Here is a 16,778-nt window from a genome sequence, read left to right as displayed (position 1 = left end):
TCTGGAATTTTTAATCGACAACATATTTGTCCAGGGTGGTGGACTGTTTTTCAACAAACGGTCGGCATTGCAATGGGAACAAATTGTGCTTCTTTACTTGCTGACCTATTCATTCACTCTTATGAGGCTGACTTTAAAGCTGATTTAATCCGAAAGAAAGAATATCCTTTGGCTAGATCCTTTAATTTCAGTTTACGCTATATAGATGACGTATTATCTTTCAACAATCGTAATTTCGGGGATTTGATACATCGCATCTACCACCAAAGAACTTGAGATAAAGGATACTACAGACACTGTAAGGTCAGCCCCATATTTTGACCTACACGTCGAAATCAATCGTAAAGGAAAACTATTGAACAACGTTAACAAAAAGTAAAAATAAAATTAATTTTTGCTACTTTATCTGAGAGGGGAAGACGAGAAAAATAAAACTTTAAAAGGCACACGTATTTTTTGTTTTGTTTTGTTTTGTTTTTGTTTTTATTTTTTGTTTTGTGTTTTTTTTTATCTAATTTAGACTTATAATAGCGTTTTTACAAAGTGCACTGTTTATGTCACCATGTAGTCATGTATTCAGTTGCATGAACACAAACCTCTTTATTTGTAATATTAAAAACATTTTCCTTGCAAATTCAGGATGTAACTTGGACAATAAAACATATAATGAATTAAGGGGTTCTTCAATAACCTGTAACAAAAACATATTTATACAATTATAATATATGCTGGGTATATTGCTTTCTCTCTTAAACCTAAATTTTTAGAAAAAAAAATAAACGTTTACTTTATTCTTGTTTAATATTTATAAAAGGAGTCTCAGCAAGATATCGCTCAAAAATGTTTCAACGCAAAATATCAAAAAAAAAAGAAAAAAAGTAAAGTGGAAAAAGAGTTGCTTTTGCCAGTTCATCTATATCCCCTTGATACCATATATATCCTTATATGGTTATCCAATGAACCGGAAATTAATTTGGTTTCTAAAATGGCGTGACACGTTCGCTTTGTAAAAAAGGAGGTAGCTTTAAAGCATAGAACCCTGCTCACACTTGCGTAATCATTATAATAAACGGGTCACTTTTCATTGTATTCATCGACTGTAATCGAATACTAATTATGAAAGCTATAAAGTCAATTATACTTCTCAAGATAAAGAAACGCCTCTGTTCTATTACGACCTTAGCGTACATCATAAGAACACACGGAAATATCAAAGTGTTTACAATACCGGTTGGGTGTATGATGCATGTAAAATGACAGATTCGGCCATATTGATTTCGACCAAGCATTGAAGGACATGATCACGCTATAAAATCAACACTGAATGTCATTCACAAAGAATGAAATGTGTTTCAGAGAATCGTAATTTATTAAGATTTTGTTAGACTAACTTAAGTAGTATAGAACGGCATTTCCAATAGTATATGTCATCTGTACGATGACAGCTTTGATAAAGATGAAAAGAATATTTTTTTATAAGTAAGATCTAAAACATGACTCAGTTGAACTGAATTGAAAAACAAACAAAAAGCAACGTGTATATTGAAGAGTTGCATTTATAGTCAATAGACACCCTACATTTTAGGTAAATTGGGAATCAGAACCCAGGAGTATACGTTTGATTGAATCGGAAAGCGGAACCCAGGAAGATATAACTGAAGCAAATTGAAACGAAGAACCCAGAAAGATACACTTAAGCAATTGGGATACAGGGCTAATGAATATATGTATTGGAAACAAAATAAGCTTAAGGATATTACCTTCATGTCCAGTCAAAAGAGGAATATTTTTATGTCAATAAAGTCACAACGACGATTCATAGATTTTCGATACTTAAAATGGTAAAATTAGCATCCAGGTCTTTTATTTTTTTTATTATTTTATTTATTTATTTTTTTTATTTATTTATTTTTTTTTTTGCTTTTCTTACTGCCTTTATTGAAACTGCTGTATACCGAAGTTCAACAAAGGTTGTAAGCATAAAACTATGGGCTATCTGGCATAACAGATATAGTAGTATTACATAGCATAATTGTGATCAATTGCCAATTTATATCTTATCTAATTATTCAAACTCACCGAGGAATACACTACTTTTTCCAATGCATTTCAATATACTACATAAATGTTAAAGATGGGTTAAATTTTATGAGCAACTCGGCGGATGTTTCTAGAAAAAAGCAGAGGACGCTTACTCTACCGGTAAACCTGATCCATGCTCCCAGTTTTTAGTGGAGTACGAGATGCTCATTAACTTTTGTTACTTTGTATATATTATTTTAGTTACTTTGTGTTCTTTGTTGTGTTCGTCTGTTTTCCATGTCTGGTCTTTGTCCATGGATTACGTTCTTTTGATTTCGCTAGAATTTTGGTTCCCTTGATTACTCTTACCTTGATTATTGATTCCTGTCACCGATGACTGCTTATAACATCATATCAAAAGAGATAAAATAACGACTAAACGAGTAAAAACGTAAAGGTCTTTAGTAATCACACTCATACATTTTCATCCAGGTGGGATTTTTGCCTTTTTGATATATTCACCATATCTGTTCTTGTTGTATTTAGAGTTGAAAAGTGTATGAATTATGATAAAATTACTAAATATTGTTCGGACCTAAAAAAAACCAATAATTTATTAGTGAACATGTGCAATAAAACATTTTAATTCCTCCTTGTCTTTGCAAATTTAATATTAATGGGCAATGGGGTTTTTCATAAACGTAAACAAATTTAAAGGAAGGTAATGTAAAAGAAAACACAAGAAAAACAAGTAAAGCGAATTGATGGGTGTATTATAGGGTCTTCTAATTGTTGAGAACTTTTTAAATCATGTTTCATAAAAACTGTGTAAACAGAAGCGTCAACTGAAGTAATTATATCTCAAGGAAAATTAAAAATTAATTTGTATATGCAACTTGATTTAACAGTCAAATTATTTTGGTCAGGTGTTGTGCGAAAAACTTTGGCATATTTAAATTTTCAAAAAATATAAATGTTTGCTTTTTGTTCTGTTCAAGTAAAATTTTCTTCGATAGATAGTATGGACTGTCGATATATGGAACCTTCTTTGTCATAAATTTGTTTTATTTTTCCATAATGAATTTTCTACTTCCTGTTCATTTGTATTTTCTATTTTACTATGTTAAACCATTTTTCTATATAAGTGTTAGTCCCATTTGTAAAGTAAATAAAAATCGAATTCATGTTCGTGCTTTTTGTTATGTAATGTTTATTGATATGTACTTAAAGTAATCCTAAAAGTAATGAATAAAACATTCTCGACGTATTTGTTTAGTTTTAAAGATAATTTAAGCGAAATTATATTTTGTTTCGTTTTTGCTATGGTGATGTAACTCATTGAATGTGGCAACACGTCAGCCCAATATAAATGTTCCCCGAGATGAAAGCCGAGCATATCAAAAACATGAATCTTTATTTAATATTCCATATTTTATTTTTACTTTTATCCAAGATTTGTATATCGCAACATGTTATAGAGTATATAAGTGTGAGAAATCCAGGTTTTAAAGACCAAAAAATTTTGGAACGTTCAATAAACTCAATAAAAGTTGAAAATGAACTGGAATGTGTGATTATGTGCACTGTTTCACCTACCTGCTTGTCCATTGACTATAATAAAATTTCTAAAATGTGTATCTTGTTTGATAGAGATTTTATAAATGTGAAGACAACCAACACGACTAAAAGTGAATGGGATTATTACCATATATTGCAAAGTTTGTATCATAATATCATATATTAGATTAAAATATTAGTATTAGCGGTAATCAAAAGAATGTAATCGAGGGACAAAGACCAGACATGGAAAACAAACATACACAGCAAGGAAGATAAAGCAACTAAAATCATACATACAAAGCAACAAAAGCAAATTAGCGAGCGACTCGGACTCCACAAAAAACTCATGAAACAGAGATGATCTGCATACACAGTGTAATGAACTGATTAAAAAAGATTACACACGAAAACTGAAGATAAGGGAAACAAGACGTCACATAAAAGACTTAAGAACAGGCTATATGAATTATGAACTCCAATTAAAAAACCAGGAGTGACATCAGGTCTTACATATTGCAAGTGAGTAAGTATAATTAATACGATTAATATCTAGAACCAATAATGAAACTCCCCGACACGGGTATGCGATATAGGTCATAAAGAACAATTATATATTCAAAAAATAATTGATAATGGGGTATATTTTATGATGATTTTTCGTTACCTTAATCTAATTTTGTAAATTTTGGATATGCTTACAACATGATACCAAGTTAAAAATGAGACATTTCGTCCAAATGTCTATTGTGTTTGACACTACACCCGTAGACGTATATTTATATATATTTGTATTATTATTAACATTATTATAACTATTATTAAGAGAATTGATGGATGCAATATATGGCTCTACTAATTGTTTTGACGAGGGCTTTTTCATGCATGTTGTGTCATATAAGACTGTGTACAAAATAGCCTCAACTTAAGTAATTATATATCTTAATAAAAATGAAGACACATTGAAAAATATTTCTTTCCCTTACACTTTATTTTGAATTTTGTCATGTTTTATTTTCTTATTTTTTTATTTTTGTTGTTGTTGTTTTTTGTTTGTTTGTTTGTTTGTTTTTGTTTGTTTTTGTTTGTTTTGTTTTGTTTTGTTTTGTTTTGTTATGTTTTGTTTTATTTTGTTTAATTTTATCCATCCTGTCCGTACAGGACCTGAACGGGTAGAATGTTAATGTTTATCATACGAAAAAGTTTTTTGCAGAGTTTCCAACTAACAAGGCAAAATGCAAATTACGAACTGCTTCAAATTAGGTCTGTCAGCAATATTGTTTTTCCTATATCAACGGTTTTGAGCCGATGTCTTCTTCTGATGTTCCTACAATGTGTTATGACGAAGGTGGCGAAGTGGTCAAAGTAGATCGACACCTTAAACAGTATTGTTTGGAGCAAGCTCTTGGTGAGTTTATTGTTACTATGTTAAAATTGCAATCTAACTACCATATATTATGTATATGAATTGTTTGTTTCGCAGCATTTATTGCCTCTACTGTGAAACCTATCGCCGATTTTTAAATTTGGGTATATCTGCTCTATTACATTATTATTTTCACATTTTATATCTTAACAACTTAAAAAAAATGGTTAGTAGATGTGCTATTTCCAAATTTAAAAAATTCGTAAAACACTGAGGCTTCATTCCTTCCATTGCATATAAAAGAATCTTTCGGTGATGGGTTTTGGCTTCCTGTTCCTGGTTTTGGTTTTGAGTACCAAACAAATTAGTATACAACTAATATTTTGACTATGACATTCCAACATATTTGATTTTAATGCTGCTGATAAGAGGTTACTCCTTGAAACACGTGTACAGCATATTGAAATTTACAATAAATAAAACTGGCATTTGGCTTATTCAACTTCAAGTATTGAAATCAACGACGATATAATTTTATCAGTTTATTGATGATATTTGCAATCTAGATGTAAGAACAAGTTGCTTAAGGACAATGGTAGTACACTTTTTGATTTTTATTTTTATTGCTATCAGCAGCTCATCTTCATATCAAGATCTATCGATGTGTAAAATCAGACTTACAATACAAAAGGTCGACGAACCTACTTTGTACGTGAATGCTTAGATTTTACACATCGATAAACCTTTTAAAACCTAGATTTAACAGAACAATTGAAAGCTTCAGAAATTCGATGAAGTTCATCTGTTTATACAGTAATTAGTTTTGCAATACACCAAATGAATCAAATACTTTTGTTATTATAGAAAATTATAATTATATTTCGAAAAAAATTATCAGTGAATGGACGTTTGCTATTAAATACATCGGGTAGATGGCAAAAAACACGTCATCTAGAAAAGCGGAGGACGCTTACCCTACCGGGGAACCTGGTCCATGCTCCCAATCTGTAGTGAAGTCCGAGTTGACCATTTGCTTTCGTTACTTTGTATGTATGATTTTAATTACTTTATGTTCTTTGTTGTGTATGTCTGTTTTCCATGTATGGTCTTTGTGCCTAGATTACATTCTTTTGATTACCACTATAACCTTGATTACTATTTAACAGATTGTTCCCCAGCCTACGAATTTTATTTATAAATTTAGATTCAATCATGACAGTGGAATTATCAGAACGATAAGTGATGTCATTGTCGAAAACGCTCGGGCTTCAGTTCCCAATCTGGTCTTTCCCGAACTTCTTTAGTTCAATTTGTACGACGTTTACTCTTCCATATCTGCAACACCGTTCAAAGACATATGTAGGATATACAGAAAAATGTAATTGCATCGGCCCTTCCTAAAATTTTAAAAAAGAAAAAAAGAAATAAAGCATGTAAACAAAAAACAAATCTTCATGATACTTTTTTTACAAATAGTACTACTATCCATTATCATATGATAAATTTCTGTTGTAGACTCTGTGACTACAGACAGCGATAGAATACTTATACAAGGTATCCAAAACGAGGCCACAGGTGAATGGTCGTATTTTGATGGGACTAGAATTGCATACTTTAATTGGGACAATAGCTACATGTTCAACCAACCTGACTATAAGTCACCAAATGAAACACCTGGCAAATACGAGGGCTTTATGGCGATTAGCAAATTTGTTGAATACAGATGGCATGATTTTCAAGCAAATTGGTTCAGTGGAGTTGCTTGTGACATTACAAATTGAATACGAACAAAAAATATGAATATGAAATAGACGGCAACGTCATTAATTGTTCTTTTTGGATATACAATTACATAATATATATATATATGGCTGCAACGATATGATAAAAACATCATAATCCCAATAATTTGTATGATTATATAGGAAAACATTTATATTTAGCAAAGTATTTCCCGCCGAGTTTCTCATACAATGTCAAGTCCGGAGTAGACGTAAGAGGAAAGGAAAACTGACAGGTTGAATAAATCGGTTTTCAAGATTTTATGTCTTCCACGCTAATCAAAAGCACTTTTAATTTGTAAAATACTGTCTTAGGATTTGCTTTCTACTAAATACTTCTCTGTCCCCCAAAACATTTTTATCACTGATATATACATTGTGTATCAGAAGGAAACTTTTTGTCTGATTTTAATGCCCATTCAATTTTGCTTCTGTTTTTTTTATTTGTGAGTGTGTGGATTATTTTACTTTTAAAAAATAATTTTAAAAAACGGCCTTTGTTACTTTGTATGTATCATTTTAGTTACTTTATGTTCTTTGTTGTGTATCTCTGTTTTCCATGTCTGGTCTTTGTCCCTGGATTACATTCTTTAGATTACAGCTATAACCTTGGATCCCTCGATTTTTCTTTAACGAAGACTGTAATAAAGTATATACTACGGAAAATTCTGTCCTTACCCATATTGTATTGAAACTTGTATTGAACACCTTGCACAGGGTTTTAGTGCACTGTGGACTTTTGTCAGGTTCCATACATTGAATTGCATCATATTGACATATATGTACATGTAAACTATTTAATACGACTACACTAACTGAATCTTCCGTTTCTATGCAGCATCTACTATGATGTGAACATTGAACATGTGCATGTATGTAGGATTAAGGTGTACAATAATGCTCATTGTGTTGTAGAAAAAAATTATTATGTGTCCATTTAGGGAGAAGTCCGAGGCATATTCCAGGTCTGTGAATTCTTGTACCGCTCAACGTAGGCCCATTTCCCCTTTTGTTTTTACCTTGAAGGAGGTAGACCTAGGGGAAGGGATTTACTCTTGAAATCAGTGATATGTTTGTATCATATTCAATTTCACCAAAGCCTCTCGAGCTTTCATTTGAGGCAGGATAAAATGAACCGATGTTACTTAGATGCGTACATGAAGTTATGTAAAATGATATGATAGACAAACGTTCCAATGATTTTTAAGAGTTGTGTCTCTTACCCTAGGTATACCTCCTTAAATAAGTATGGCAGTTAATGTTTCAAAACTCTTCATAAAATACTGTGTAGCTTTATTAAAATGTTTTGGTGACATTTATGATTTACAATGACCTTTACAAACAAGTAATTTGATTGAAAAAAAAACATTCTCCGTTTTTATTGAATTTCCACGAGAATCAGGGATTTTTTCAACAGTCATCCATTTCTAAAATGGTGAAAACCAAAATATGCAAACTGGCACATTCTGAAAGGAAAAGATAGTGTACCAAAATCACAAAATTCATTTAAAAATAATACTTTTATACAGGACAAAGTTTATCCATAATTTACCGTAGTAAATATAACGTCATTTTGTATCGTTTCAGGGATTAACAATTTTTTGCAATGCAGGTACGTTTGGTTTTATAGGAAGTACTTTGCATCATTTTCTTTTATACACATAACATGCAATTTTAAATTCAGTTGCTTACACGGGTAAAAGTACCTGGTACCGCCTTCTAATTAAATGCCTTTGACAGTGAGTGAACATGTCTTTTACTGTTTCAAATAAAAGTAACGCAAGATACATTTATATTATTCACATTTTTAATGCTATTTTGTGTTAATAACAAACAATAACCTAAAATTGTACCGTTTCATTTTGCCATAATTTATTCGTAGTAAATATAACGTCATTTTGTATCGTTTCAGGGATTAACAATTTTTTGCAATGCAGGTACGTTTGGTTTTATAGGAAGTACTTTGCATCATTTTCTTTTATACACATAACATGCAATTTTAAATTCAGTTGCTTACACGGGTAAAAGTACCTGGTACCGCCTTCTAATTAAATGCCTTTGACAGTGAGTGAACATGTCTTTTACTGTTTCAAATAAAAGTAACGCAAGATACATTTATATTATTCACATTTTTAATGCTATTTTGTGTTAATAACAAACAATAACCTAAAATTGTACCGTTTCATTTTGCCATAATTTATTCGACATTTTCATACATTGCAAATAAACAAGATAAAATGAGACTTGATTGTTTAACTTCATAACATATACATTTTACGTTGTTTCGCAATTACGACGGAAATTAATATTTTTTCTATATTACCTTGTTTCCCGTAGAATAACAGTTAACAAATATTAAAACGCAATAGAACTACTAATTACAAAACAAAACATAGTGACTGTTTGTCATAAGTTTTATTAATTTTTATGTTGCATTCTTTGTAGTATACTATTGATTATATAATTGATATGGTAAGCCTTCTTCATCATAAAATCGTTCGATTTTAGATCTTCAAACTACTACATCATATTCATTCTGATACTTGTGTTATATTTTAATGATAAAAAGTTTTTTTAGTGAAGTAATGGATCTATTTGTAAATTGAAAAAGTATGCTATTGACATAATTTTTGCGATAAAAAAATGTTACATTCAAAAGTGGTTTTTAAAGTACGGTTAAAAGGAATGTCAAACATTAATTGTTTGGAGACAAAATGTATATAGATTTTATTATAGTAGTTCGCATTAAGTAGCTGTCTTTGTATGAATCGTGCAAAATCTGGAGAATGTGATACACCCCAAAAAAGGCTACATATTTTCATTTTTGTAATTAAGTTGTTTTATGGGTCTATTTTGTGAGATATGTAATTATTCATTCATATCTGCCTTCTTTTAGGAGATAATCAACATTGAAAATCCGATAGATTGTATTGTATTTGAGTGTCATTTATAGAGTTATCCCCTTAATTTTGAAATCTACAGTTCATTCTATATATTTTTATCTCCTATGAACATGGGTTATATGAAAAACCCCATGTTACTTTCTGCTAACTATGACATTTTAAACAAGATATCAAAAATAAAAATATGTAGGCTTTCCGACCATAAATCACATGATTCTTATGTGGAGTGCTACTTAAGTATAAATAAGCAACACACCAAGCTTACAAATATCTTCAAGTATTTCAAAACTGAATGCCGAATTAACCCAAGAATATGGACAGTGTTTTGATTATTTTTATTTTACTTTTAAATATATGTCAAAAAGCGTGTACATCTCAACATGGTATACAATATATGGGAAATGTGAGAAATGCAGTATTCACAGACATAAAACTTTTGGAACCGCCTATGAAAACAATAGAAGTTGAAAGTAAAATTGAATGTGCTATTGTTTGTGGTGCTACACAGTCTTGTTTGTCGATGGCTTTAAATGATGTTTCTAAAAGTTGTTTGTTGTTTAATCGGGATTTTGTGGACGTTGCGGAGACACAAACCACCCCTGAGATTGGATGGAACTATTTCTATACTGTACATGGTTTGTAATATAAAATTTAAATTTAAATAAGATTTTCACAGATATTTCATTTCAATTTATATTAACATGAACATATAACATATGTACCACCAATCTTCCTTCAAAACGTTTAATTTCTATACTCACAGCTGTCAAGACGGGTCTTCAGTCCTGCCACGTCACTTAATATTACCGTAGTGGTATTAATTCAATGTGGATCCAGACAAAATTCGAAAGAGCGTATGGAAACTCTCCATTGTAGATTCTTATCAGAATACAATAGCATTAAAACATATGATTTTCCAACTCTTCATACATCTTTTCTCCATACTCGGTTAGGTCCAGAGTTAAAAAAGACGGTACACTTTGAAACAAATATGATTTTTTTTATAGAGATTCCTCGTGTTTTGTAAAAAAAAGCAATTCCAAATCATCTTCTGAAGTATATGTTTACAAACTGCTAGCCTCGTGCAGGTCCGGGTGTCAAAAGAATAGGCCTGCAGCAGCGCAAAGTGTGTGGTAAAAGGCGACTAAATAGTGCTCAAAAACCTAGCCAGGGGCTAGGCTCTCTGCCCTAGAGCAACTGGAATGTGTGCCCCAGGTGGTTGAATGGGGGTACCCCTGGCGTGTTACATGCTGGGGTTTTCAGGCTATAATACGGATAACCTGATCGCAAACCATAATGGTGCACCGTGATGGGAAAGATGCCACGTTCCTCGCACGTGAAAGAACCCTGCTGTGGTATTCGATAGGAGTAGGAACCTTTGCGCTCCACCGCAGGAGGTTAAATTGCCCAACCCTACCCATCCCTTCCTTTTATCTTGTCGCAATCAAAATTTGTCGATACTATTATTCTTGTGTCCCACTCTTTTTTTCATTTCGTGGGAACAAATTGTGCTCCTCTACTTGCTGACCTATCCATTCGGACATTAGTGGCAGACTTGATAGATGATCTCATGCAAAGGAAGGCAAATCGTTTACCTAGATCCTTTAATCTCAGTTTCCACTTTATAAATGATGTAATCGTGTTAAAAAGCCCTAGTTTTCTGGATTTTATACGTCACATTTACACCAAAGAATTTGAGATGATAAAGGACACTACAGACACAGTGAAGTCAATATCATATCTTGACCTACACTAAATAGATTGATGATAAAGAAACGAGATGACTTTTCATTCCGTATTGCCAACATTTCCTTTCATGTGTGGAAGCATCCCTTCAGCACCTGCGTACTGAGTTTTCATACGTTTTGCCAGAGCTTGCCGTAACAACGCAGACGTTCTGTATTGTGCTAGACATTTTACTATTAAGACTCTGGGAAAGGGCTATGTTGCTACAAGATTGAAGGCATCACTACAGAGGCTTTATGGTCGTTGTCATGGACTCGCGCTTGGTTACGGTGTATCCGTTTGCATCATGAAAACTGATTTGTTCAAGGCGTCATAGTTTTCCTTTCCTCTTTCGAGTTCTCTGAACTTTACTCTTTATCAAACCTTGCCGATGCACCTGGTCCATGCGCCCAGTTTCAAGTTGATTCTGGTTTGCTCATATGCTTTTGTTACTTTGTAAGTTATGTTTGTTATTTTTATGTTCTATATGTTGTTCGTGTCTGTTTTCCATGTCTGGTCTTTGTCCCTGGATTATATTCTTTTGATTTCCGCTATAATCTTGGTTCCCTTGATTACTCTTTAAATTCGGTATTAGAATTGAAATAGTCAGGGAGCCAATTGAACAATTCAGGTAACAGAATAATAGTTTCTTACAGGAGTTTCGTACATGAGTCTCTAGTGAAGATCGCGGATTTCTTCCACGTGTGCAATTAACAGGGATCATCCCGAAAATTCCGTTATGTAGTAATCAATTCTCAAAGTTTTGGTATAGTTTGAATATATTAACATACAGTGTCATATAAAGATGCGGACCTGCATCAAAAAATGGATTAATTTATTCATTGACCCTCTGAACTTTACTAGACTACCTTGACTGTGCGTGTAGCGATTGCCTATTTATCCCATGACAGGCAGGATCGCGTGCACCTGTCTGGCATGGGTAGTCTCTCATAAAAAAATTAAAGATTGCCTATTCTCATATTTTTTTAATGTTTTCAATAATGTCTTTTGTACTGCTTAGTTCCGACTAATTACTGCTTTGATCCCTTTTACTTTATTTCTGTCATTGGAGTGGAATTTTTATTAAAAAGACAAATTCAGTATGCTTTTCGCTTGCTTTGCTCCTATTGAAATATATCGGCAAAAAATACAGAATCGACAGCAGTGGGCGGATTCAAATACGCCGATATCTGAACACATGGTGTAAACGTGAACAGAGACGATCTACATACACAATATAGTGAACTGAATATAAAAGATACCCAGAAAAAAATAAATATAAGGGAAACAATACGTCACCCAAAAAACTAGGACACTGTCAATATGAACTCCCGCAAAAACTTGGAGTGACATGAGGTGCTGCTGAAGGGTAAGCTTATCCTGCTCCTCCACATTTCAAGTTTTATCCAGCAACAATAATGTAATTCCACTACACGTGTCAAACACTTCCTACATCAGTCAAATTAAGCCTTACACTGAAGAAATAATGCATCTTTTCTTATTACTGCTTGCTATTCATACACGTCTTAAATATTATAGTTACTTAATTTATCATGAAATATGTCTGATATTTCAGACCCCGAAACCAATAGGACAAAATGCAAAAGTTCTTTAATTCCTTATTGCCAACTTTTTTGTTTTTCCTTCATCACTGGTTTGATGTCAGTGTATCCTGCGGATGTCCCAATGATATGTTCTGAAGAAGGAGGGGAAGTGATTAAAGTCGATCGATACTTGAAGCAGTATTGCATGGAACAGGCAATCGGTAGTATTGTTCATCATTCCACATGTTGGGCTATTTCGTGGATTTCATTGGTTGGTTTGATCACATGATCACTAATATACAACTTAAGTAATTTTTATATTCTAATATTATAATCACTGCTTGCGATGTAAAACAGAAACTTACAACATCGGACATCGTTACAAATGTGCTTTTTCACTGTTTTTAGTTCTTGGTGTATATAAAAAAAATAATTCTTGGGGCCATTTTATCAATTATAAGTTTCGTAAGTCCATCGTGATTTTAACTGAAACCCCAAAAAAACATTATATTTTTACCTTTTATGGTAAATATAAGCGGTAAGTATATACAACAAATCGTTAGAGGTAACCATATGATCAGTATATTGGGACTCACAAGCCCAATCAACTATCTAAACATGGTTAATTTACGTGCCATCAGGACTACGACATCAAGTGGAATCATTTGAAACACTATTGTTGCCCCTACGACTATTTCTTTCAAGACATTGCATACCAATACTACTACACCTTTTATAACTGGAAAACTATTTTAATGTTTACAAGAAATAAGTGAAGTGCTCTACTGTTTTTTTGCAGAAAATTAATTTGTGTAAAATAAGAAATAATATACCGAGTACGGTATTGATCACTATACAGGTGAGTGAGGAAAACACGCATTCCTTAATGGTGAATTAATTGAATTAGCTTTTCACCCTTTGATTAGATCAAATTTCCAATAACAATAGGACGAATTCTTTCTATATTATTGTTATTACTCAGCATTTAAAATTTCATTGCTATTTTTGACTGCTTAAGTATATGTTTAGTAGATTAATATCATGCTGTGATTAATTTCACAAACGCAGAATGTGTATGATAACCTACATTAATTAATTTGATGACATATCTACACATAGTTAAAGCTGGTTTAAGGACGGATTTGCATATCAGCGTATAATAAATTTGCATTGCATTCTTTACATTTTTAACAGATGATGTGATTGGGTCAAGAGCAAATTTTCTACAGGGTATGCAGAACAAGACTACAGGTAAATGGACGTATTTTGATGGAACGGACATGACGTATTTTTATTGGGACGATGGCGAACCAAATGATTCTTATGAGGGTCATATTGCAACTGCAAAATTTATTGGCTACAGGTGGCATGATACACCTTCAACATCTATAAGTGCAGCTGTTTGTGAATTTATACCATGACAAGATATACATTTATCATAGAAGTTTTAATTTGGAATCAATTCATTTCATATAGTTATGAATATATTCACGCACTGACTTCAACATCCAAGATACAACATTTACTATGCTACACTAAGAAGTATGAATGAAAAGCATAGGATAGAAATATTCGTTTATGACACATGATATTTAAGTAGAATTATTTTTAACTATCTTTCAAATATATCGGAACACCTAAACATTAGAAAGAATAAACAAGGGAACCAAGATTATAGGGTAATTAAAAGAATGTAATCCAGGGACAAAGACCAGACCTAGAAAACAGACATACACAACAAAAAACATGAAGTATCTAAAATCATACATACAAAGTAACAGAAGCAAATGGGCAACTCGGACTCCACTAAAAACTGGGAGCATGGACCAGGTAGGGTAAGCATAGGGTAGAACAATGGTATTAAAGTTTCTATCCTAATGTAACTCGAATTGGCAAAAAATATGACAAAGCGGCCACAAATATGTATTTGTGATACCAACAATGACGACACATTTTCGACCTTCATAATATTTTGTTTCGTTGTTCATTATAATTTTAATGTCAGGGACCTTCTTTTTTACGAATTAGAGTTCAGATGATACTACCAAAGCACCTTGTCCATACTCAAATCATGTTGATAGAGGTCATATATTTTGTCTTTTTAGTTTTGGTTTGGTTTTTTAATTGTATTTTCTTAATTTCAATGTTATATTATATGTTCTGTTTTGTTTTGTTCTTTTTTTCTTTGTTTGTTTGTCAGTTTGTTTGTTGTTGTTTTTTGTTAGTTTGGTTGTTTTTTGTTTTGTTTTGTTTTTTGTTTTTGTTCTTGTTTTTGTTTTTGTTTTTGTTTTAGTTTTTGTTGTTTTTGTTTTTGTTTTTGTTTTTGTTTTTGTTTTATTTCTTGATTTCAATTTTATATTTTTCATAACATTGTCATCTTTTATGTTTTGTTTTGTTATATTGTTAGTTAGTTTGTTTTTCGCTTTTTTTTTTAGTTTTGGCTCCGTTGTTTTTCATTGTTTTTTGTACGGTATTAGTTTCTGCTGTTCGTTTTCCAGAGTGTACTTTCTTCTTTACTGTTGAACGTTTTTTTTTTTTGTCTATATCTGACGGACTGGTTTCTGTAAAATATAAAAGGTAAGGCTGCATATATTTTTATTAGATCCAACGATTTGTGTAATTACGCTGGTACATTTGTGTATTGATTGAGTGGAATGGTCGTGTCATACATAGAATAATTAACATGTGATTTTAAGGGTTTTGTCGTGTCAATATTCAATTAAACTAAATATTTATTAAAATTAACTCTAAAGAAAAGGGAACTCAGAAGCAGACACATTTTTTTCTTAATGGTCACTTTTACTACCTTATGTAGATATATAATATGAAATATGATAACATAACCATTCAGATCCGTGCACGGGGTTGTTCATAAATTTAATTTTCATTATCGACTTCCTGTTCTTACAAAATGTGATTAAAGATTGCAATTATCCCATATTTTGTAGACAACAAAATGAACTTCCTAATGAACCAATAGAAGTGAAAAATTAACTTGAATGTTTAATTGTTTGCATTTTAAATACCAGTCGTTGAAAGAATCATACACATTTAAAAAAATTTCGATACACACCAAGACAGTCTACTCATTTTTATTTTTTCATTACTAAGTTGCATTGTGGGTCTTTATGATTAAATATATAATCATTCATTCGAGTTTATCTGCTTTTAGGAGATATTCAAATTGAAATTCCAATAGTTTTATTGTATCTCAGTGTCATTTAAAGAGTTATCCCCCTGAATTCTGATTTCTGTATAACAATCTTCATATTTTTTTATTTCCTAAAAACGAGGGTTATATGAAAAGCCACATGTTACTTTCTGTTAACTGTTACAAAATAGTAAAAATAAAAATATGTGGGCTTTCCAACCATGAATCACATTTGGTATGATTTTAGTTGGAGTGTTTCTTAATTTCTTGTCGCATGTTGGTTGATTATAATGAAATTTGTAATGCATGTTTCTATTTATTGTAATCGAGATTTCATGTATTGTAGGGTTTGTCATTTTACTCATGATTCAAGATGTAAGGTTCTTGTTTGAAAGATCGGTAACTGTTGCACAAAACAAACAATTTGTAATTTTTAATATCTAAGTAATGAATTATTTTAATCTATCAGATAAAGCACGGCATCCAGCAGTAACTGTACAATATGACATTTATTTCAAATGAATAAAATAAATGATGGAATCATCCATACACACTCATAAGCAATATTTATAATACTGACCTGGCCATCCAATTCCAACAAACTTTTTGCAAACTCCTTACAATTTTATACAATGTACTTGCATAAACATTTATATAACAACTATTTAACCCCCTCTAACCCTTACATAACAGTTAAACATTGCACATTACACCATCACATTGTAAATA

At 31.8% G+C, this 16,778-nt stretch overlaps 1 protein-coding gene across 1 annotated transcript; it reads left to right on the top strand.

The window, feature by feature from the left end:
• Nucleotides 1-4,887: 4,887 nt before the first annotated feature.
• LOC148600163 (mannose-binding protein C-like) lies at nucleotides 4,888-14,319 on the top strand. Its single transcript, XM_088558117.1, has 3 exons — nucleotides 4,888-4,987; nucleotides 6,461-6,520; nucleotides 14,093-14,319. The coding sequence occupies exons 1-3, from the start codon at nucleotides 4,888-4,890 to the stop codon at nucleotides 14,317-14,319; spliced, it is 387 nt and encodes a 128-aa protein (XP_088414243.1).
• Nucleotides 14,320-16,778: the final 2,459 nt, after the last annotated feature.

Source organism: Perna viridis, chromosome 13, assembly GCF_037379345.1.
Source record: "Perna viridis isolate PV_CMFRI_1.1 ecotype Kerala chromosome 13, ASM3737934v1, whole genome shotgun sequence".
NCBI lineage: Eukaryota > Metazoa > Mollusca > Bivalvia > Mytilida > Mytilidae > Perna > Perna viridis.
Note: the sequence above shows the minus strand (reverse complement) of the source record. Positions and strands in the feature narration are given on the sequence as shown.